This window comes from Lepus europaeus, chromosome 21 (assembly GCF_033115175.1).
Source record: "Lepus europaeus isolate LE1 chromosome 21, mLepTim1.pri, whole genome shotgun sequence".
In the NCBI taxonomy this organism is placed as follows: Eukaryota; Metazoa; Chordata; class Mammalia; order Lagomorpha; family Leporidae; genus Lepus; species Lepus europaeus.
In genome coordinates, this window is record NC_084847.1 from 24,791,955 (window position 1) to 24,813,243 (window position 21,289).

The 21,289-nt window shown below is 61.2% G+C and overlaps 3 protein-coding genes across 6 annotated transcripts; all 3 read right to left on the reverse strand.

Annotated features, from left to right (window-relative positions):
- Positions 1-47: 47 nt before the first annotated feature.
- Positions 48-5,903, reverse strand: PPP4C (protein phosphatase 4 catalytic subunit). Its single transcript, XM_062180358.1, has 9 exons — positions 5,806-5,903; positions 5,414-5,580; positions 2,663-2,714; positions 2,216-2,266; positions 1,918-2,019; positions 1,286-1,459; positions 1,077-1,203; positions 532-721; positions 48-462 (listed from the first exon to the last, which is right to left on the reverse strand). The coding sequence occupies exons 2-9, from the start codon at positions 5,509-5,511 to the stop codon at positions 333-335; spliced, it is 924 nt and encodes a 307-aa protein (XP_062036342.1). The 5' UTR covers positions 5,512-5,580; positions 5,806-5,903; the 3' UTR covers positions 48-332.
- A 1,732-nt stretch (positions 5,904-7,635) lies between these two features.
- Positions 7,636-12,934, reverse strand: ALDOA (aldolase, fructose-bisphosphate A). Of its 3 annotated transcripts, none has more exons than XM_062181005.1 (8): positions 12,845-12,934; positions 10,008-10,140; positions 9,699-9,910; positions 9,262-9,316; positions 8,959-9,119; positions 8,582-8,665; positions 8,305-8,479; positions 7,636-8,150 (listed from the first exon to the last, which is right to left on the reverse strand). In XM_062181005.1, exons 2-8 carry the CDS (start codon positions 10,117-10,119, stop codon positions 7,855-7,857), a joined length of 1,095 nt encoding a protein of 364 aa, XP_062036989.1. In that variant the 5' UTR covers positions 10,120-10,140; positions 12,845-12,934; the 3' UTR covers positions 7,636-7,854. The 3 variants fall into 3 exon arrangements, with proteins under 3 accessions (XP_062036989.1, XP_062036988.1, XP_062036987.1); XM_062181004.1 differs by lacking the exon at positions 12,845-12,934 and adding an exon at positions 11,420-11,522; XM_062181003.1 differs by lacking the exon at positions 12,845-12,934 and adding an exon at positions 10,300-10,459.
- A 357-nt stretch (positions 12,935-13,291) lies between these two features.
- Positions 13,292-20,804, reverse strand: LOC133751106 (uncharacterized). 2 transcript variants are annotated; one of them, XM_062181007.1, is made up of 5 exons: positions 20,741-20,804; positions 20,464-20,498; positions 19,596-19,739; positions 19,198-19,353; positions 13,292-13,563 (listed from the first exon to the last, which is right to left on the reverse strand). In XM_062181007.1, the coding sequence occupies exons 2-5, from the start codon at positions 20,467-20,469 to the stop codon at positions 13,462-13,464; spliced, it is 408 nt and encodes a 135-aa protein (XP_062036991.1). In that variant the 5' UTR covers positions 20,470-20,498; positions 20,741-20,804; the 3' UTR covers positions 13,292-13,461. The 2 variants fall into 2 exon arrangements, with proteins under 2 accessions (XP_062036991.1, XP_062036992.1); XM_062181008.1 differs by lacking the exon at positions 19,596-19,739.
- Positions 20,805-21,289: the final 485 nt, after the last annotated feature.

Sequence of the window (21,289 nt, forward strand, 5' to 3'; positions counted from 1 at the left end):
GCTCGGCCCCTATCGAGTGCAACACCAACCACCAACCCAAAGACCATTTTTCCTCTTTTATTAGAATTTTTTTCTTTTTTTTTTTCCTCAAAACGTTTATCTAAAAACCAACCAAAAAAAAAAAAAAAAGGAAGAAAAGAAAACAAAAAATTACTGGAAACTTCATGGTTCAAGTGGGCAGAAGAGGGGAGCGTGGCGCTAGGCTCCAACCTCTCCACGAAGTCCTCGCCCTCCGAGCGCCCTCGGGGTGGGGGAGCAGAGCTGGGCGGCCCCCCCTTGCCCAGCCTCCACCTGGGGAAGAGGGCAGAGTCACAGTGGTCCGCGGGCCGGGGTCACAGGAAGTAGTCGGCCACGGGCTTCTTGGAGGGGATGCCCCGGGTCTCCTGGGGGGCGGCCTCGAAGATGATGAAGTCCTTCTGCAGGTGCTCGTCCAGCTCCAGGATGGCGGCCACGTTCCCACAGCTGCACGGGGGCAGTAGGGTCAGGGGCGGCTCAGCCGCAGGCCCCCCCCTCCCGGCCCGGGTGGCTCACCGGTAGCAGTAGTTGGGCGCCGACCACACGGTGAGCACCGTCTCGTTGAAATGCCACTTGTAACCCTCCATTACCAGTTGGTGGGCGCGGCAGATCATGTCAATGTCGTTGGCCGCGTTGAACTGAGCCACCACATCACTGCCAAAAAGGTAGCCGGCCCCGCGGGGACTCACGCCCCAGCCTGTCGTGTCTGGGGCGGGGGGAGAGGGGGCCTTAAGGCTTCTTGGCTGCCTGCTCCAGGAGGCGGGCGGCTCTTCCCCTCCCACAACCAACCAGCGGCCCAACGCCCAACGGCTGGGACCACCTCTGACTCCTTGTGACCACACAGGTGCTTGTAACAGCTACGCTGGGGCATGAAGTCACCTGTGCTGTGACACGGGAAGCCAGGACTGTCCTGAGCAGCCCTCCGAGCTGCAAGCCAGCCCGCAGGCATGGACGAATGGCAGCGCAGACCAGCTAGGTCCCATCCCCCCGACCTCCGCCCTCCCTCAAGGCCACCGCCTGCGCACTCTCAGCGAGCAGGGCCACCCCGAGCCTGCCCTCACCTTCAGGATCCGACCAGAGGAGGTCGCACATGGGGCCGTCATGCGGCACCTCTTGCTTCCGGTCAATTGTCCTGATCTGGTCCAGCGTCTGGATGGAGGGGGAGAGGCCCCCGTGCACGCAGAAGATCTGTGGGGAGACAGAGGGAAGGGAGGCAGATGCCTGGCCCCGCCCCACCCCGCGGCTCGGAGGCTGCCCGCCCGCGGCTCACCTTGCCGTCGATGATGGCCGACAGGCTGAGGTAGTCGAAGATCTCGGTGCAGTAGCGCCATACGGTCACCGAGCCATACTTGCGCAGGCACTCATCGTAGAAGCCGTAGACCTGGGTGATCTGCCGGCTCTCGTGGTTGCCCCGGATCAGAGTGATGCGGTCGGGATAGCGAACCTGGGGGCAGCCGGCCGGCCGGCGCTAGAATCTAGACTGTCCCGCCCATCTCCCCGCACTGGCTAGCGCCACTCTGTCCTCAGAGCTGCTGCCCCGGCCCACACTCCTGTCCTTTCTCGCCTGGACCCCATGGCCACCTGCCTCCCGCACCCACCAGACTCAATCCCAGTCCCTAGCAGGACAGGCAAGGCCCTCTGCCCTCTCCAGCCCCACCCCCAACTAGGGGAACCCACACCCACCCGTCCTCCACAGGTGCCACCTCTGAACCCGGGCCTCTTTCCCTCCCTGCCAGCCTCCCCCTCAGGGGCTGTCAGGTGCCCCTGGGTCAAGGCAACCGCGCCTGACCACCCCACCAAGTGCAATTGGCCCACCGCCCGTGGCATAACTCCATGGCGGGGCGAGGGGAGTAGAAGATGAGGGTGGGGACGGGGTGCCGGGCCAGACCCAGGGGCGCCCACCTTCAGTGCGAGCAGCAGGAGGAACGTCTCGACGCTGTAGAAACCACGGTCCACAAAGTCCCCCATGAAGAGGTAGTTGGTCTCGGGGACATCGCCACCCACCTGGGGGAGGGACAAGGCGCTGCTGGGCCCTGAAGCGGCCCCCACCACCTCGCTGGCCCACGTTCCCGTCCTGCTGAGGCCTCTCCATGACCACTCCACGCACCACGTTAGTGGCTTCTGCTCTCAAGTGCGGGGGTCTTCCGGCCATCCCCCCACCCTGCCGCAGGCATGCTCCCCCACGTTCCCCCACACTCACTCTGAACAGCTCCTTGAGGTCATAGAATTGTCCATGGATGTCACCACACACCTGGGAAGCAGGAAGGCGGGGTGGCCCTCACTCTCCGGGGTAAAGCCTCTGTCCCCAGGGGCTCTCCTCCGAAACTCTCGCCATTTCTAGAGGCCTGTCCCGACCCCGGGCCAACAGTCTAGTCTCCTGCCCCGAGCCAGCCCGGGCAGGCATCGCTACTGGCGTCCCACACAGTGCCAGCTCTTCCGTGGGCCAGAGCCAGAGCACGGGCTCTGCGGTTCCGGGAGGGCCCGCCCCCTTGCCCCTTCTCCCACCAAAGCACCCATAATCACGCACCAAGTTAAGAGTCCTTCTGCCCTGGCCAAGAGCACCCCCTCCAACAAATCCCAAGACCCTCCCCACGCCACCCATTTCCCCGAGGCGAGGCGGCGCCAGGGACGGACACACGGTACTCACGGTGACCGGCGAGTCCACCCTCTGCACGTTGCTCTCCTCTACCAAGATCTCTCTGGAGACAGAAGACCAGGGTCAGCACAGGCAGGCCAGCCCAGCCCAATGCCCGACCTTTTTCTTGGGGAAGGGGATACGAGGGGGTCCTTGAACCTCCAGAGGGCAGGAGTGAGGGTGCCGTTCTCCCAACAGGCCAACCCAGTCCCTGCTGCTCAGCACCCCTCCCCGGCTCCTTGCGGCCAAGAGGACAAAGGCCAGCTCTCCTCTCAAGCCAGCAGCTACGCCCCCTGCTGCTCCCTCAGGCTCCCAGCACTCCCTGGCCACCACAGCAGAGCCCCTAGACTGTTCCCTGGCCAAGCCCTGGCCCGCTGCCGCAGCCACAGGCCCTTCTCCCGGACCCACAGCCAAGGGCCGGGGCCCGAAGCACCCTCACAGCGCTGCTTTCAGCATTCACTCAGGGCCAGCGAGGACTTCTCTCCTTGCGCTGCACCCCGCGCCCGCGTGACCGAGAGCTAAGGGCCCTTTGGGGCCGGCACTGTGGTACAGCAGGCTAAGCCCCGCCTGCGATGCTGGGTGCCATGCGATGCCGGTTCAAGTCCTGGCTGCTCTACCGCTGAACCAGGGCCCTCCAAGGCAGGCACGCGGAGGACTGCCCGTGCAGTCAGACTGAAGAACCGGAGGCTGCCGGCGCGGCCAGTCACACAGCCGGGAGCTGACCAGGGCAGTCTGGCCCCAGCGTCCCGTCTGACTCCTTTTACCGAACTCTTCTGTTGTGGGAGGGCCCCAGGCCCCTGCACACCCCTTGCTGTGCCTGTCTCCCTGCGAGACTGAGTGCGTGTAGCTCAGGGTGCAGGACCTCGGCCTGAGGGGGTCCTCCAGAGAAGGGGGAGGCACCGGCAGCGCCGGGGCTGCACAGCACCCCGGGGGAGCACCCTTCCGCACCGGCAGCTTCCAAAGCCCTTGCTGCCAAACCGGGAAGGTTCTTTCATCCTCACCTGAGGGAGCAAGAAATCAAAGCTCAGAGCACCGCGGCAGGGTCAAGGTCACAGAGCCGGGGAGGGACTGAGCTGGAACTCAGACTGAGTCCGAACCCGACCCCAGGCAGGTCACGGAGACGGCTCCTGTTCTCTGCAAAGTCCCCACCGCGGGCCAGGGCGGCCTAGGAGTAAGGGCCCGGGGCCGACCCAGCCGTCACCCGCAACTGCTCTGCTCCAGTCCCAGTCAGCATCAGCTTCAGGAACCCAGCACCGGGTCAGGACCTGTCCCCGAGGAGGCAGAATCCCGCCCGAGCCGCACAGCACGCTCGGCGCCCCCCCCCCCGGGCACAGGCGTCCCACATGGGCGCCGGTTCTCGTCCCAGCTGCTCCACTTCCCATCCAGCTCCCTGCTTAGGTGCCTGGGAAAGCCATGGAAGATGGGCCAATCAGGACCAAGGGAGAAGGGAAAACTGAAAACACTCCACGAGGCTGGGCTGCTACGAGACTTCCACCAGCTGGCAAAACAGAGGAGCCACAAACAGGCATCTACGAGGGGCCTGGCCACCCACCAACAGCCGCGCTGGCTGCGGAGTCCGCCGGTGCCGGGGCTGCGACAGCCACAGGCTCAAGCCCAGCTAGCCTCTTCCCCATGGGGTGCTCTCCGTCAAGTCGCCAGGTCTCTAGGAGTCCGGGGTTCCCGTTCTCCACAGGGAGCCGATGATTCCCCCCTCACAGACCTGCTGGGGGTGTGTGTGTGTGACGGCTGTTTCCCGGCCAGTAGGGGCCTACTATTCAATAAACAGAGTGACTGCCAGTGTCTCCCACACTGTCCACTTGGCGGAAACCACACGTCTTCCCCCGGTCGCCCACCCACCTCCGTCTCTACGGTCACCCTCCACAGGGCTCTCCTTCCTCTCCGGCTGTGCCATGTCAGCCACAGCAGCTTCGTCCTGCCAGGCCGACCTCCTCCTAAAAGCCTCAGCCCGCCACGGCCACAGCTCCGGCCTTCTTCCAAACAGTAACAATGACAACCCCTAGCGACCGGCGAGAACCTCGTGCTACGCCCCCTCCCACACCAACTCACGGAATCTTCACAACCACCCCCCCCCCCCGTGAGACCCCAGAACCTCCACTTCACAGGCGACGAAATCACTCGCCACCACCGACACGGCTGGGGAGCGGCCGGGCTCACATTCAAACCCAGAGCCCCAAACCCCAAACCCGGGACAGCGCCCCCACTTCCTACAGAGGTCGGGGGGCGGGAGGGGCTCCCAGCTCCAGTGCCGCCGGCTGACCCCGACTCCGGCTCATGTGCTACAATTTCTCGGGCTCCCCCTCCCCGATCCGCCTCCACCTTCCCAGTTAGGGCCCGACAAGGGGCAGGACCTGGCTCCACACGCCACTCGTTACTGCTGCCAACTGTGGCCGGGAGAGTCCTCACCCGGGACATGGGGACAGCATCACCCCCTCCCCCTTTAAGGCGTGCTGCTGGGATGAAGGGAACTTCACAAGTCACAAAGTCTACACAGCTTTGCCGTCTGGAACCTTGGCCCTTGCTGACGCTCTCACGGGGAGCTTCCTCCGCCCCCGCCCCCACCCCGCCCGCTCCGCCGCCCCCTTGACTTTCCTAAGCAGCGTCTGTCTGTCCCGGTCCACCGGAAGCACACCAACGAACGCGATCAGGTGTCATTTGTCCGAGCCGGCCGGCCGGCTGCCCCTCTCCAGGGCGAGACAAGTTCTGGCGGCCGCGCCTCCACTCCCCGGGACCCACGGGGCTCACCTGGCCTTGGCGCACAGGGCCTTGACTTCGCTCTCTTTGATGAGCTCGCAGCGTCGCAGCTGCTCGATCTGCCGGTCCAGGTCGCTGATCTCCGCCATGGCCCACACCCCCCCCCGGCGCGCGTCAGAGTCGGGGCCGCCGCCCCCTCCGCGCCGCACAGGGGTCTCCTGGGAAAGGCGAAGACGAGCCCGCGGATCAGTGTCCGTAGCGGGCGCGGAGGGGAGGGGGGACTCGATTCTGGGGCAGGCCGGCACCCCCCCACCCCCTCCTCCCCTCACGTCGGCCGCCGGACCCCCAGCGTCCCACCGCCCTGGCCTCACTCTCGCCAACTCCCGTCGAACCCCGCGGCCCCGCGCTAAGGACGGTGGCCTAGAGGGCTCTCAGACTATTACCGCCGCTGCGACTCCGGCTTCGGCTCTCGGGATCCCTGCCTCCTTCCCTCCGCTTTTGGGCCGCCGCCACCGCCGCTTCTACTTCCGGCCCCGCCGCGGAAGCAAAGGGCAGCCAGTTCCGCCGCACGCCGGATGTGACGTCACACAGCCCCTCCCTCAGCACCACCTCTTGAGCCGAAGAACGAAGGAACCGGAAGTTGGCGACTGCAGCCGGAAGTGACTGTGCGCGCAGAACCTCTGCTTGCCAACGGGAGGCTTTGGCCGAGACCCCGACCCGTCTCCCCGAAGCTGAGCTGGAGGCCCGCCTTGAAACTTTGTGTTGCACATTTTTGTTGACTTGTGTTAGTCCGCCTCCCGCACCACAGTCCTTGAGGGACCACAGCCCTGTTGGCATGGCGGCCCCCAGCGCCTAGCCTGGCCCAGGGGATGTATGTACACAAGTCCTTGTGCAGTGGATGGCGTGGAATCCCAGTCCAAGTCTCGTCCCGAGGCTCCGGAGAAAACCCTTGCCATGGAATGGCAGAAAAGGACTCCTTTCCCACATCAAGCCAGGAATGACTTTATTCCAGAATGGTCCCCTGGAAACCATGGTTTTCCATCGCCTCCAAGTTTTACCCCCCCCCCCTTTTTTTTTTTAAGCAGAGGGGAACTGGCTTATGGTTACATAGCTAAAAACTTAGGACTTGGATCCCAGTTGAAATCTGAACCCAGGGAAGTTGTGAATTCAGTTCTATCAGATGGTCACAAAATTCTCAAACTCCCCAAACTGGCATTTTTTTAAATCCTCTGCTTCCCGTTTTTTCGGGGGCAGGCAGAAGCTGTTGATTTTGTTTTTCTAGTAAATGATGCTCCATTTTAAGAGGAACTGAGTTTTTAAACTCCTGGAAAGGCCCTAGGTACGTTCTATATGGATCATTGCAAGGAATCTGTAGGTGCAGCTTTTAGAAAGATCTAGGTTGTGTGTGTGTGTGTGTGTGTGTATGAGGGTAGCTCACAGTGGAGACTAGGGGTGAAGAGGTAGCGGGCCATTTGGCAAACAGCAGATGTAGCACGCTTCCTACTTATGGCCGAGATCTGCGATGGCTAAGACCCTGTGTAGCTACTGCTGCGCTGGGTGAGTGGGGAAGGGTCCAGGCCTGCTATAGGAGGACGCATCCAGCTTATTCTCCTGGCTCCATGGAATTCAGCAGTTACAGAACAGAGAGGTCTGTTAACCTGAGCACCGCCATCGAACTGTGTGTATCTGCACACAGCGGGATGCTGGGAAGGACTCCAGGTTCTTTGGGGGTGGGGGGGGGAATGAGATTCCATGTAGCCCAAGGGGAACTAAAAAGCGGTTTCTAATCCCATCTTTAAGGTGAGGAAACAGGTGTATAGATGGAGCCACTGAATGCATCAAATAACCCTGTTTTCACCAAGAAGCAGTGGAAGACAGTCTTCAGCATAAATTGGGAATAGCAGCAGCTACTCATGGAGGCTACCTATCACAGGCCTGGCTCATAGCACTCAGGGGAGGTCAACTTTTACCATGGGTTATTTTGATCACAGGGGCCTTGTGCACCCTGGAGTTCTGGGCCTAAAAGTGAGGCTTGGGAGCCCTTATCAGATGCTGTTAGAAGGGGGCGGAGTCTCTGGCTGCTAGAATAAAATTTCGCACGTTCTGCTTTTCTTGAAGTATGTGTGCAAGTATAACGCAGCAGGCAGGTCCCACCCCGCTCCCTTCACCCCTTTCCTGCCCGAGGAACACCAACACGAGGTCACTCTTCTAGGCCCTTCCATTGCCCAGTGAGCCCTTCCTTGCCCAAGACAGCATAAGCACAGACAGCCGACTCCCCCTTAAATAGCTGTTTATTGGCAGTGGGCTGGAAAAAGTGATGGAGTTAGCGTACAGACAATACCACGCACCAAAGTCACGAGGGAGGCAAGAGTGGTGGGAAACACAGCCTGGAACCCCCAAGAAGGCTCCCTCTTCAAGAGCGAGTGTGTGTGTGTAGGGGGGCCGGTGCTGGAGCCTGGAGTGTTGAGGGGGTGGCCTTAGAACACCTTCGCTTAGTAGGCGTGGTTAGAGATGAAGAGGGACTCGCTGGCCGCGGCCCCGGCCTGACCACTCGGGGTGTACTTCCCTTGGCAGGCGAGGCTGTTGGCCAGGGCCCGCTTCACGTACTCTTCCTGGGCAGCCTTCAGGTTCTCCTTCTTCCCACCCCAGGCCTTCAGGGCCGAGGCCTGCAGGGCACGGCCGTAGGAGAAGGTCAGGGCCCACGGCTTCAGCAGGGGGCATTTGTTGATGGCGTTGAGGTTGATGGATGCCTCCTCCTCACTCTGACCTCCAGACAGGAAGGTAATTCCTGTAGAACAGGTGAAATAGGGCAGGAGGGGGAAGCTACTGTCAGAGACCCATATACTGGAAGCTTCTGGAAATCGAACCAAACGGCTTCAAGGATATGGCGAGAGTTCATCATCTATCTCCCAGAGACCAAGGTTGGGGGGTGCGGGCCTCACCAGTGACAGCAGGCGGCACAGTGCGGCGCAGCGCCGTGACGGTTGCCATGGCAATCTCCTCGTGAGAATACTTCTGGGTGCAGGCATGGCCTGGGGTTACCATATTGGGCTTCAGCAAGGTGCCTTCCAGGTAGATGTGGTGGTCACTCAGAGCCTTGTAGACAGCGGCCAGCACCTAGAGCAGCGCAGGGCCGAAATGGGCGTGGGGTAGAGGACAGGGATCAGCCCCAGGGCCCCCGCCCCGGCTGCCCAGCGCTGGCCACGCAGGTTCACTTACCTTCTCAGTGACATACTGGCAGCGCTTCAGGTCGTGGTCCCCATCGGGGAGGATTTCGGGCTCCACAATGGGCACAATGCCATTCTGTAGAGGGCAGGGGAGGGACAGGGTGAGGCCTCCTAACGCAGGCTCTCCGGACAGTATTCCCCGGCTACATCCGATCTCGGCAAGGACAGGGACTGGAGCCCTCGGTGGATTACAGATCCACCCACGCCACCCCCGTTCCTCTGCCCTCTGCCTCACAGCGCCCCCGGAGCATCTGCGGCGAACAGGTGTGATGCCTGGCGAGTCTCAGCAGGAGCTGCTTTGTGGGAGGGGGTCCTGGCAGAAGCAAGAGAGCTGCCAGGGGAGCCCAAGGGAGGTGGGAGGTGGCCCACCTGCTGGCAGATGCTGGCGTAACGGGCCAGGACGTTGGCATTCTCCATGATGGCGAGGGCTGAGGGGGTGTGTTCCCCAATCTTCAGCACGCAACGCCACTTGGCGAAGTCGGCTCCATCTTTCTTGTACTGGGCACAGCGCTCAGACAGCCCATCCAACCCTGAAGGGGAGACAGAGCCATCAGGGCAAGCTGTTGAGGGGAGGGACATGCAGCTCCTACGTAGTGGACCCCGCCTGCACCCAGAAGGGGCAACCAAGCTAGGGGGCTGGGCTAGCAGGGGAGAGAGCCAAACAGGTCTCACCTTGGGTGGTTGTCTCGCCGTTAGTTCCTGCCAGAGGTACCACGCCCTTGTCTACCTATTGGGATGGGGGTGGGAGAGCAACATGAGACAAGGAAGATAAACTCTAGTCCCAGTTCCTCCGCTCCCCCAAGTTCAGTTCAACCTCTGCAGCTTGCAAACATCGTCACCTAATGACACCACGCAGTCCTGGGAGGCGGGATGTGCCGGAACGGGACAATGGGTGCTAACTGGATTGTCTATTATTAGGAGACCTGAGCTCTGGCACTCGCTAACTGTGAGCAAACCAAAGACCAGCACCCTGCTTGGATCCATGAGGGGGAAAAATGTCCAGCAGGCCCCGTCCACTGTAGACTCCGCCCCGGTCTGCCAGGCTCCCCAGCTGAGACGCACGCCCTGCCTGCACGGACTGCGTTCTCCCGGATCCCACGTGCCCTCACCTTGATGCCCACAACGCCGCCCTTGGACTTGATAACTTGCGGGAAGGGACGCCCATCATCCGCCTTCTGGTAGAGGGTCTCGTGGAAGAGGATGACGCCCCCGATGCAGGGGTTCACGCGGTCATCCGCGGTCAGCAGCAGCTGGCGGTAGAAACGCCGGTTCTCCTCCGTGTTCTCGGTGCCGATGGACTGCAGCCTCTTGGCGATGCTTCCTGGGGGAGGGCATCACACGGGGGCAATGAGGGCAGCAGCCCGCCACGCTCTCGGCCTTGGGCCCTCCTCCCGCACGGCCTCCTGCCCGCGCCGCACCGGTGGACTCATCTGCAGCCAGGATGCCCTTGCCCGGAGCCACGATGCGGTGAGCGATGTCAGACAGCTCCTTCTTCTGCTCCGGGGTCAGCGCTGGATGGGAGTGAGGCATGCTGCTGCTGGTAGCAAGTTCCTGGGTCCAGACAGACAGGATCGATTAGCTGAGCCTTCCCACGGGCTCCCAGGGAGCAGGGGCCCCTTGCCTGGAGCTCAGGGCAAACGTTCCCTACCTCCCCTGCCCCACACCCGGCAGGTCCTGGGGTGCTTCCTGTCCCCAGCCTGCCGCCTGTACCTTTCCTAACTCTGTCTGTTGCTGGGTGTTGCCCAGCTGAGGCTGAGGGTGGGGTTGCCCACTGGCACCCGGGGGAAAGGAAAAAGCCAGAGCCAGGGACAGGCGGGTCATGTTGAAGCTGGACCCATCTGGCTTGCGCTTTGCCATGGGGTCACCTTGCCTAGAAACAAATTGAACCAGAGTATTTTAGAGTTTCAAGGGCCTGGGCAGGGCAGAGGAACCCACCCCCTCGTCTGAAAGGGCCCAGAGAAGGGAAAAGTTCCGTGCTTCGACCCAGGGGCCAGATCTGAGATTAAACCCAGATCTTCGACTGCCATCTGGGCTTTGCTTCCAATCCTCCTGAGGTCCCAGGACTGACCCAGGCTCCAGTGCTTCAAGGACATCCCAAGGTCAGGCTGTTCCCCCCAGGGTGGGGGGCGGGGAGGGAGGTAGGAAGGTGGTCAGAGGCCCAGGAGAGCCGCAGAGCGAGCCCAGCCCGGGGTACAGGGAAGGGGTAAGGTAAGGTTTGCCCTTCTCACTGCTCATACAGGGAAAGAGTGCGTGGAGGAGCCGACAAGCGCCCCACCCCTTTCCCTGAAAAATGCTACCGTCTGTTCGCACGGCGGCGGCAGCTGTTCCAGGCTCAGAATCAAGGTCACCCGATAAGGAAAGATAGCAAAGTGTTAATGGGTCATCAAGCCGGGCTAAGGGGTTTCCCCTCCTAGCTGGGGCGCCCTACCTCCCGGCTGGAACCAACCCCTCACCTGCGGGAACCCTGAGGCGAGAGTAGGAGCTGCCCTCCACCCCTCGCTGCCTTTGGGGACCCCTGGAGAGGCAAAGGAGCCCTAATCCTTTGCAGCCGGGGTCCCTGCAAGAATCAGGGAGGGGGTTGAGCCTCCCTCCCGTCCTGCTTCCTCCCCCGCCATGACTCAGCGCGCGGAGCTGCAGCGTTGCGCAGCAAACCGAGGAAGCTCGAGCTGGAGAGGACTGGGGGAGTCGGGGCTGGGAGCGCGCGCGTGTGTCGTGGGCTGGCATTGGGGAGATGCCGGGGAGGGGCGCGGATGGGGGCTCCCTGCCGACCCGTCCCTGCCCCGGGGCCCTCCACGGTTCCCGGCCCTGGCGTGGGGCGCGGGGCGCTCACCTGGCCCGGGAGGGTGGGTCTGGGCGGGCGGCGGCGGCGGTGGCGGCGGGCTGGCGAGGGGCCGGGGGAGCGAACGCGCGGTCGTCACCAGGACCCGCTACTGCGGCGCGTTCCGGGAGGAACGCGGCCTATTCAGCTCCCGAGGGGGCGGGGCGGGGGGCGGGCGCCGGGCGGGGCCCTGCCTTTTAAAGGCACCGCGCCACCCTCCGCCGGGTTTTTTCCTCTGCGGGGGGTGCAAGAGGCGTCCAATTGCAGGAGAGGAACTGTGTGGGAGGCCACCTCGGAGCCGCGAGGCCGGGAGGCGGCGCTTGGGTGGGTGGGTGGGGGACCCCCCGCCCCCGTCGGACGTGACTCGGGCCACATCCCGCGGGTCGCCAGGGCCCTCCCATCCCCCCGCGCTGTGTCCCCCTCCCCCAGCCTGGCACGTTCCGGGGCGCCGTGACTCAGCCGGAATTCTGGCACGCAGGCGATCGGGGATGGGGAGCAAGGGAAAAGCGGGTGCAAGACCCGGACCAGGCCGGCGGCCGCGGGCAGCCCCGCTTCCGGCCCGCGCGGCGGCGGCGTGTGTCACAGCCAGCAAAGGGAGAGGTCGGCGTGGTGGGCCTGCCTCTGGGCGCGGGGCCCATCCCTCCAGGCCGCAGGCCCAGGCGTGAGAGGCGGAGGCCAGGGCGGCGGGTGGCTGCGCGGGGCGCGCGGGGCTGGCAGGGCTCGGAGGCGAGGCCTCTGTCCACTCATGCCTGGCCCTGCCGGGTGAGGCCTCCTGGCTTCCGTGCGGGGGTTCGCACCCGAGCGAGACCTCCCCGGCCTCGGAGTCGGGGTTCGCTCCCGGGCGGGGAGAGCCAACCTGGCCCGCGCCTGCGCACGCGCTCCCCGCCTGGGGCGGCCGCCGGCCGGCGCCTGGTCGGGGTGGCCACTCTAAACCAGACTGCGCGGAAACCGACCGGCCAAGCAAGTCTCGGCGATGCGAGCACCACAGTCCCTGGGGCCCGACTCCTTTCTCCAACGTAAACTCCGTCCCCGAGCTGATCCGCTTCCCAGATACTTCCCCAGCTGCTTCCTAGCGGCCAGGGCCAGGCCTCCCCTCCTCATCCGGACCCCCTCGGCCCAGCCCCCAGCCCCGCTCCGTCCCCGGCTAGCGGCCCACCTGCGGCGAGGCTGTAAGGAGCCGGCAGAGCCTGGTGAGCAGCGAGTGAGCGAGTCGTACCGGGGCTGGGTTATAAGGCGGCTCCTGCCCTCCCCCGAACTAATGTCCCCGACCTTCTCCCGTGACCCCTGCCCTTTCCCCGCCACGGATCCCCCGGCAGGGACCTATATTTAGGGAAACCTGAAGCCCCTGACATTCACGCCAGCTTGGGGCCCAGCGTGGGGGAAGGAGGAGGAAGCCTTGGGTCTGTCCTGGGGGGGAGGGGCTCCCCGCCTACTCACTGGCACTTAGAGAAGTTTCCTCCTTGCGAGTCCAGGCTGAGGCTCCTCTTCGTCAAGAGAAACCTGTCTATGGGCTGGAATCTGTGGGGGAAGCAAAGGGGTCAGGGGACTCGGGTCCCGTGAGCTCCAGCCGCCTCCTGCTGGCTCCTCCTCTGCTGCCCCCCTCCCCCAGCTCAGGGCCTTGATGGTGCCGCCTGGTTGCTTTTTTTTTTTTTTTTTTTTTAAGAGGGAGAGCAGATGCAGGCACTGCGCTCCCAAAATAACCAAGAGTGGGTGGACAGGGTGTGGTTGGGGCACCCCTAATCCTGATACCCAAAGCCCAAGCTCCCCCCAGAATCTGGTGAGCGGTGCCCCCCACCCTCACCTTCAAACGTTCGTGTACTTGGGGAAGGGAAGAGGAGGCAGGGGCCCCTGCCCGAGTGGAGCTCCTCTCCTGGCCCTGCAATGGAGCCGCAGTCTGGCCGGCCCAGGGCCCTGGTCCCAGGCCACTGAGCTGGGCTCAGCCATTTGCGTTTTGGGGGACCTGGAGAAAGGTGTCCAGAGGCCCCTCGGGGAGGAGGGCCGCGCTGAGCCCTGGGGGCTGGCCGCTCCCCCCAGAGGGCAGGGCCCTGGGGTCCTCATCGGAGCTTGATCTCAAAGCAGAGGCAGTTGAGGCTCTGGCAGTCCGGGAGCTGGCAGGCGCAGGCACAGTCACAGAGGGGGCAGCGAGGGGCCCAACCCTGAGGGAGAAAAGAGAGAGCTTGGGGGGGGGGGTGCATCAGGCGCCTGAGTCTGCCCCCCCCCCAGGAGAGGAGGGAGGAGGGGGAGGCCTACCATTGCCAACCAAGCGATCCCCTGTGCTGCTGAGAAATCCTGACACGCGGGGTTCAGGAGCTGGAAGCGGTGACCCAGGCGTGCCCTCCTCGGACCCGTTTGATGGATGAGGACCGGAGAACTGGCCCTGGGTTCCTTGCTCGGATTTGGGTGCCACAGCATCCAGCTTGGTGATGGGTCTGCTTTGTGTAACTGGCAGACCAGGAACACGCACTTTTCTGCCCACCGTGAGACTAACACATGGACACTTAGGGCCAGAGACAGAGACTGCACCGTCTCACGCAAAGCACAGCCTGCATTCACGAATGATTTAAAAATAATAATAATAAAATAACCTTCCCCGTTTTTTGAAGATGGCAATTTCCTTATTTTTTTTTAATAAAACATTACTGGTTTTAAAAGTTATGTCCCTTTTAACGATCAGAACTCGCTCTACTAAAGAGCAAATAAGAGGCTAAGACAAGCTAGTGACCTGCCCAATACTCAATGGGGCAGGCGCTGTGGCGTAGCGGGTAAAGCTGCTGCCTGCAGTGCCAGCATCCCATATGGGCACCAGTTCAGGACCCGGCTGCTCCACTTCCGATCCAGCTCTCTGCTGTGGCCTGAGAAAGCAGTGGAAGATGGCCCAAGTCCTTGGGCCCCTGCACCCACGTAGGAAGAGCCAGGGGAGGCTCCTGGCTCCTGGCTTCAGATCTGCACAGCTCCAGCTGTTGCAGCCAATTGGGGAGTGAACCAACGGATGGAAGACCTTTCTCTCTGCCTCTCCTCTGTGTAACTCTTTCAAATAAATAAATAAATCTTTAAAAAAAAAAAAATACTTGGACCAGGGCCCACCTGCCCCACCACCCCGCCGCGGCCTCCCAGGGCCAGGAGCAGCTTCTTCCAGGAGTAGCAAGGGCCTCTGAGCTCTCGGGGGCCTCTCACTCCGCAACAGGTGTCTGAGACGGTGGAGAACGAGTGGCTGCCCGGAGCTGATCGCTTGGTCTAATTCAGGGGCAGGGTTGGAGAAAAGCGGGCTTCTGAGGTCCCCGGGGGAAGCAGGGACAGCATGTCCTTTGGGACAGGGAGGAAGGGCCCTCTCCAGGAATCTGCTGCTTCTCTGCCCCCGGGACAGGGCTGATCCACATCAGCCTCAGGCATGGGCTGGGGCCAGGCCAAGCGGCTGGATCGAGGCATGGCCCTGTGACAGAAGACTGGCTCCTTGAGGCTGGAGGCAGAGCTAGGGACAGTCACAGTTGTACAGCTCAATCAGAGCCCGGGCCAGGCCAGGAATAGGGGAGTGACATTTCCAACAGCTGAGGTTTTCGGGGTGCGGCGTCAGCTGACTGCTGAGATCGGGTGTCGTTAGGGGCTCAGGCTAAGGCTGGTCTACATGTAGGAAGAGGGTTCGGAACGAGGCCGGGTTTCTGCCCACAGAGCTGCCTCTTATGGAGGCCTGCAGGTGGCTCGGTGGCAAGGAGGGAAGAGACATGGCTTTCTTATGCTGGGCGAGGGTGTGGTTTCAGCCGTGCCAGGGGAGGCTGGGTCGTGGGCTGAGACGGGCTGTTGTGGGTTGGGGAGTTCCTGTCCGTCATTCTGTGCACAGGACTGGTGGCTGGGAGAAGCTTCTGGGCCCTCGCCTCAGAAAAGAGGGGATTAAAAGCACTTCTTGGCTTTAACTGTGTGCTGGCAGAGTTTAGATCCAGTTGTTAATGACTGCTAATGGACTCCTCCACTCTTACCAGCAGCCATGTGGCTTCTGGGAGGAATTTGCTGGTTAAGTACATTAAACGGGGGCCGCCACGGTTAACCCCTGCGTCTCCTGGGCTCCTGGCTGAGTCCTTCCCCGTGACCTGGTGAGGACTCGCCATCAGCTTTCCTGGTCACAGCCCGGGCCCTTGAGTGGGGCAGGCCTGGGTTTGAAGAGCCGCGCGGCCAGTTCACGTACTGAGCCTCCCTTTCCGCCTCTCTGAAACAAACAGTCGCGTGATGGAACGAAGTCATAAATCCCAGCCATTCTTGCTCACTGCACCTAAGATCGATAAACGGTGGAATTTCTTCCTGGCCCGTGAATCTCAATTTGGGTTTTACACCCTCCGCTCTTCATACCCCACCCTGCATTCTTTTCCAGGTTCCCAAGGTCCAGCCCAGTTCTAGGAATTCCCCTCTGCCTGCTACCCTCTACCCCACCTCCATCCCTGTCCTCCTAAAACATAAACATGGCTGGCCCTGGGGGTCAGTGCTTTCTGCCACTTGGTCCATAAATGTGCACGCTGGCAGCTGGTCACCCACCTCTGCGAATTTATTTTCTCTTTCCTAAGTCCAGTACCCGCTTCTGATCTCACACAGCCTGCACGCCAGCCACAGACCACTGCCGCGTTTCACACCCTCCTGGAATTGCCTATTTATTTCTCTCTGCCCACCCCCAGCCTGTACGTCCTGTGAGAGCTGGCACCTGGTCTCTCTCGCTTCTGTTCAGTCCCTGGAGCCCAGCACGGTGCCTTAACAATGACCCAGAACTCTGCTGAGTGAATGAATGGATGAACGAATGAATGAATGAATGGGATCCTGGCCAGCAAAGGCCTGTGAAAGCATGACAGCAGCCAGGGTTCCCAGAAGGGAAGAGAAATCGGAGTTTGAGTTCTGGCCGGCCCAGCAAGTCACTGGAGCCTCTGCAAGCCTCAGTGCCCACAACTGTAAAATGGGCGAGTGCAAGGAGCCCCACGAGCAGAGGGACTGACGGTCTCCACCGTTCAAGACACCGTCCCGGCTCCAGCAGAAGCCACACAGGATCAGGCCCGGAAGTCCAGCAGCCCTGGTGGGGCAGGCGGGAGGACCTAGTCTCCTGGCAGTGCACCCCAACCCATCTTCCCCAAGGAAAGCCCCGTGGAGACAGAGGGGAAGGGATAGCACCCCGGGACATGGGGTCAGAATTCCTTTTGTAAGCGAGCATCTCCCCAAAGATAGGAGCTTCCAGAACTCGAGGTCCCCTCCTTCTCCCCTTTGTCCCTTCGGCCCCAACCCTGGGTTCCTGCTCCTGCCACTCCCCCTGGGACACCCGCAGCAGATCATTTGAAAGAGGAGAGCTCCTTGCCTCAGGATTTATTTTGAAACTCAAAACATCTGCCAGGGATTTGCAGCAACTACAGTCAACCCAACACCAAATTTGCTGGGGCTTGGTCTTCTCCCCTCCCTGCCACCACCACCCCCCCCCCCCCCCCGGCCCCGAGGGAGGGAAGGTCACCTCTCCAAGGACAGGAGCTTCGTGGTCTAAATCTTTGAGCCCAAAATAATCACTGCCTGGGAAAGTGATTGATTACATTCAGCATCTTCAAACCCACAAGTGCAGAAGTGGCCTTTCGCGAGCCAGCCTTCTCCTCGGAGGATTCTGTGCCAGCGATGGAGTAACTTGCCACGCCACACTCCTGGACTACCCTCGGGAAGCCAGCAAGCTTCCTGAGCCAGCCCCTATCTGCGTGCACAGACCTGAGCAGGTGGCCAAGGAGTGATGTCGAGTTAAGAAGGGGAGGCGGTGGGGTGGGCGTTTGATGCCCCCTGGGGCGCCTGGGTTTGAGTCCCAGCTCCGTTTCCAACTCCAGCTTCTTGCTAATGTGCCCCTTGGGAGGCAGCAGGTGGTAGTTCAAGTACTTGGGTCCCTGCCACCCATGTGGGAGACCCAGATTGAGTTCAGGCTCCTAGCTTTGGCTGGGCGCAGCCATAGTTGTTGTGGGCATTTGGGAAGAGAACCAGCAAATGAAAGATCTCTTTGTCTCTGCTCTCTCTCGGCCTTTCAAATACATAAATACCTTTTAATAATTTTTTTTAAAAAAGGCAAGTAACAGTTGTGATGAAATATTTTTGCCAAATACTAGTAAGATATAGAGTACTTCAAGATGTTTTAGGGAAAAGACATATTATGTAAAAAGCTGTGCATGGATTTCAAAACTAGGACAAAAGGAGCTTATTTTTTAATTGTTTTTCTATGAACTTTTTGCAGTACAACAGTGATAATACTGTAGAGTAGCGAGACATACACAAAACACAGCTCCTTTGGGTTACAGAGCTGGTCTATAAAGGGATTTGTATTCTGTCTTTCTTTCTTTCTTTTTTTTTTTTTACAGGCAGAGTGGATAGTGAGAGAGAGACAGAGAGAAAGGTCTTCCTTTTGCCATTGGTTCACCCTCCAATGGCCGCTGCGGCCGGCGCATCGTGCTGATCCGAAGCCAGGAGCCAGGTGCTTCTCCTGGTCTCCCATGGGGTGCAGGGCCCAAGCACTTGGGCCATCCTCCACTGCCTTCCCCGGCCACAGCAGAGAGCTGGACTGGAAGAGGAGCAACCGGGATAGAATCCAGTGCCCCAACCGGGACTAGAACCCGGTGTGCCGGCGCCGCAAGGTGGAGGATTAGCCTGTTACGCCACGGCACCGGCCTGTATTCTGTCTTTCTATGGGCATACTTTGTGCAACATGTTTTTTGTAATCAGACAAAAATGTATGTTCTTTTTTTTTTTTTTTACAATACCCATCTCACACAATTATGTATCAATTAAAAATAAAAATTTAGGAGGCCAATGTTGTGGTGCAGTGGGTTAAGCTGCTGCCTGCGACTCCAGCATCCTACATCATAGTGCTGGTTCAAGTCCCAGCTGCTCTGCTTCCAATTCTTGCTAATGCACCTGAGAAGGCACTGGAGGATGATGGCTCAAGTGTGTGGGACTCCTGGGATGGAATTCCTGACTCCTGCTTTGACCTGGCCCAGCCCTGGTTGTTACAGGCATTTGGGGAATAAGCGAGTGGATGGAAGATCTCTGTCTTTCTCTCTGGGTCGGTGCTGTGGCGTAGTGAGTAAAGCCCCTGCCCGCAGTGTCAGCATCCCATATGGGCACCGGTTCATGTCCTGGCTGCTCCACTTCCAATCCAGCTCTCTGCTGTGGCCTTGGAAAGCAGAAGATGGCCCAAGTCCTTGGGCCCCTACACCCACGTGGGAGACCTGGAAGAAGCCCCTGGCTCCTGGCTTTGGATCAGTGCAGCTCTGGCCATTGCAGCCAATGGGGGAGTGAACCAGTGGATGGAAGACCTCTCTCTCTCTCTCTTTCTGCCTCTCCTTCTCTCTATATATAATTCTGACTTTCAAATAAATAAATAAATCTTAAAAAAAAAAAAAAACTCTCTCCGTGTCTCTCCCTCTCTGTCACTCTGCCTTTCGAATAAATAAATATATCCTAATTTTTTTTAAATACTAGCTCTCAGGGTTGTTGGGGAAAATTGTACTGCAGTAACCCTGTCTCTACAGCACAGCACTTGCTCAGATGTTGCTTTGTGAGCCGGGTCTGCCGCCCGCTGCCACCCCACTTTCTTTTCTTCAAGTAGCTTTCATCACCCGGAATGATCTGATGTCTGTTCATGTTGGGTTTGCGTGTCGTCACATGACTCACAGACCTGGAACGGCGCCAGGCCTGGGTCAGGTGCTCATTAACAAGCGGTGAACAAATGAAATAAATGCACAGATCGGGCCCAGCGCAGGGCTGGGCGGGGCTGGGCGGGGCGGGCAGGGAACACTCACAGCTTCGCTGGGCTGGGGGCAGCACGCATCCAGGAAGCGGCCCGGGCTAGGCAGAGGGAAGTCGCACGCTTCCGCGCAGGTCCAGCAACAGTCTTGGGGCTCAGAGGCGCTTTGCTTCCTGCAGGGGGCGCTGCAGTCCGTGCAGCAGCCCTGGGCCTAGGAGAGGGCGGGACTCAGGATCTGAGCCAGGCAGCAGATAGGGACCCTACCCCCTTAAGGCTCAGCGTGTGGGAGAGGGGCAGAAGGTTGGGCTGGGGACAAGAGGGACATCCTAGTTTCACAAAAGGGACAGGTATGGGAACTAGACGGCAAAGGTGTCTCACGGGAAAAGCCTCCGGGGGGTGGGGGTGTGTGGGTAGGGTGAGGGTCCCACCCTTCACCCCTCCCAGGCCCCTCACCAGCAGGCAGTGCCTAGTGAGCAGCACCAGGCCCAGCAGCAACAAATAGATGCCCACAGCGATGAAGACAATGGCGGGGATGGGGAGCGGCAAGGAAGGGTTGCTGGCGGGAGCTGGGGTTGGACTCCACGGGCTAGAAGCGGCCTGGAGGAGCACAGGAGGATGGGTGTGTGTGTGTGGGGGGGGAGACAGCAGGTGGAGGGGGCTGCGGAACGCGGGGTTCCCAGGTGGCTGGGGGAGGAGAGGTGGGGAGGCTCAGCAGGCACACCCCAGTGCACTGCCTTGTCCCCAAACCTGCTCTTTCCCAGCATGCCCGTCTCATCCTCAAGTACCTGCTGCTGCTTCTCCGGTCTTCCGAGACTTGCCACTCTTAGAACACCCACTAAACACGTCTCTGGCCTCTGACTCCCCCGCCTTGTTGCCAGCCCACAGCCCACGTTCCTGGCCCCCGGCTTCCGATCTGCACCTTTGTCTCTTCCCACACCAGCTGTCCTGTGCACCCCTCCTTGCAGCCCATCAATGGCTCGGCGACAACTTCTTACCTTGGCGGTCAAGCCGCCCATCCAGCCCCGCCTGCCCCTTGCTCCCTCCCCACACTCGGGCCACATGGAGATCCTACCGGCTGCCCGACCGCCCCACCCCAGGCCTCTGCCCTAGCCCAGGGCTCTGCCTGAATGCCTTTTTCCTAGGTCACTTGAGGAATGCCCCCTGATGTTGCCAATTGACTCCAGAAAAGTGCCCTCCCGCGGGGAATCCACCCCCAGCACTGTCTTCCAGCTCTTGCCCTGGCTGGAAGGGGCCAGGTGGGGCCAAGGGCGCCCCTCCCATTGCAGGGTGGGTCCTGGGCGCTGAGGGGGCCTGGACTCACGTCCATGGGGTAGGGAGGCGCAGTCAGTCCCGGAGCTGCAAAACAAAGTAAGTCTGCGCCTCAGAGGCAGGAGAAGGGCCGGCAGCCCGGGATGCCCACTCTCCTCCTCCCACTGCCCGTTTGGGGAAACTGAGGCCCAGCGATGGCCTCCGGTCCGGATGGCGGGAATCGGGGGCCCCAGGGCGGCGCCTTCTTCGCCGGCCCCGATTGGTCCCAGGCCACCCCCGCTCCGCTGTCCCCACACCCCGGGCTCCCTCCGTCGCCGCATCCCCATCACCTGCAGCCTCGGGGCCGCGGGCCGTTCACGGATTCCGCGCCGCGCTCGGTCCAATCGCTTTGGCGCCAGCACCGCCCAAAAGCCTTCCGCTGCTTCTCGTGGTTGCCATGGGGACCAGGGAGCGGCGTCTACGGCGGCCGCCGAGCCCCAAACGCCTCCTTCCCGCCTCGCTCCTTCGCAGACCCCGGGGTGACCGCACCGCAAGGACGAATTCCTGCCGCCCGGGTCGGATCATCACCGGATGCTGGACGTCCTGGGGACGCCCCAGGGCTGGGGCTGAACCCCCGGGCTACGCGGCGACCTGCTGTGTGACTTCCACCGAGCTGGGTCCATCTGCCCTCCTGCAGGAGGGGCCGGGCCGCTGGCTGCTGGGTCCATGGTTTCCTCCTCTCCACTGCGCCAGTTTGACTGCCCTCTTACAGCCCTCTCGGCTCTGTCCTCAAGTGGTTTCTTTCCCACCGCTCGCATCAGCTCCTGCTCCTTTTCTGCTTGTAAACCTCCAAGGGCTCCCTAGGGACCCCAGGATACAAGGCGCCAAGGCTTGGGCTG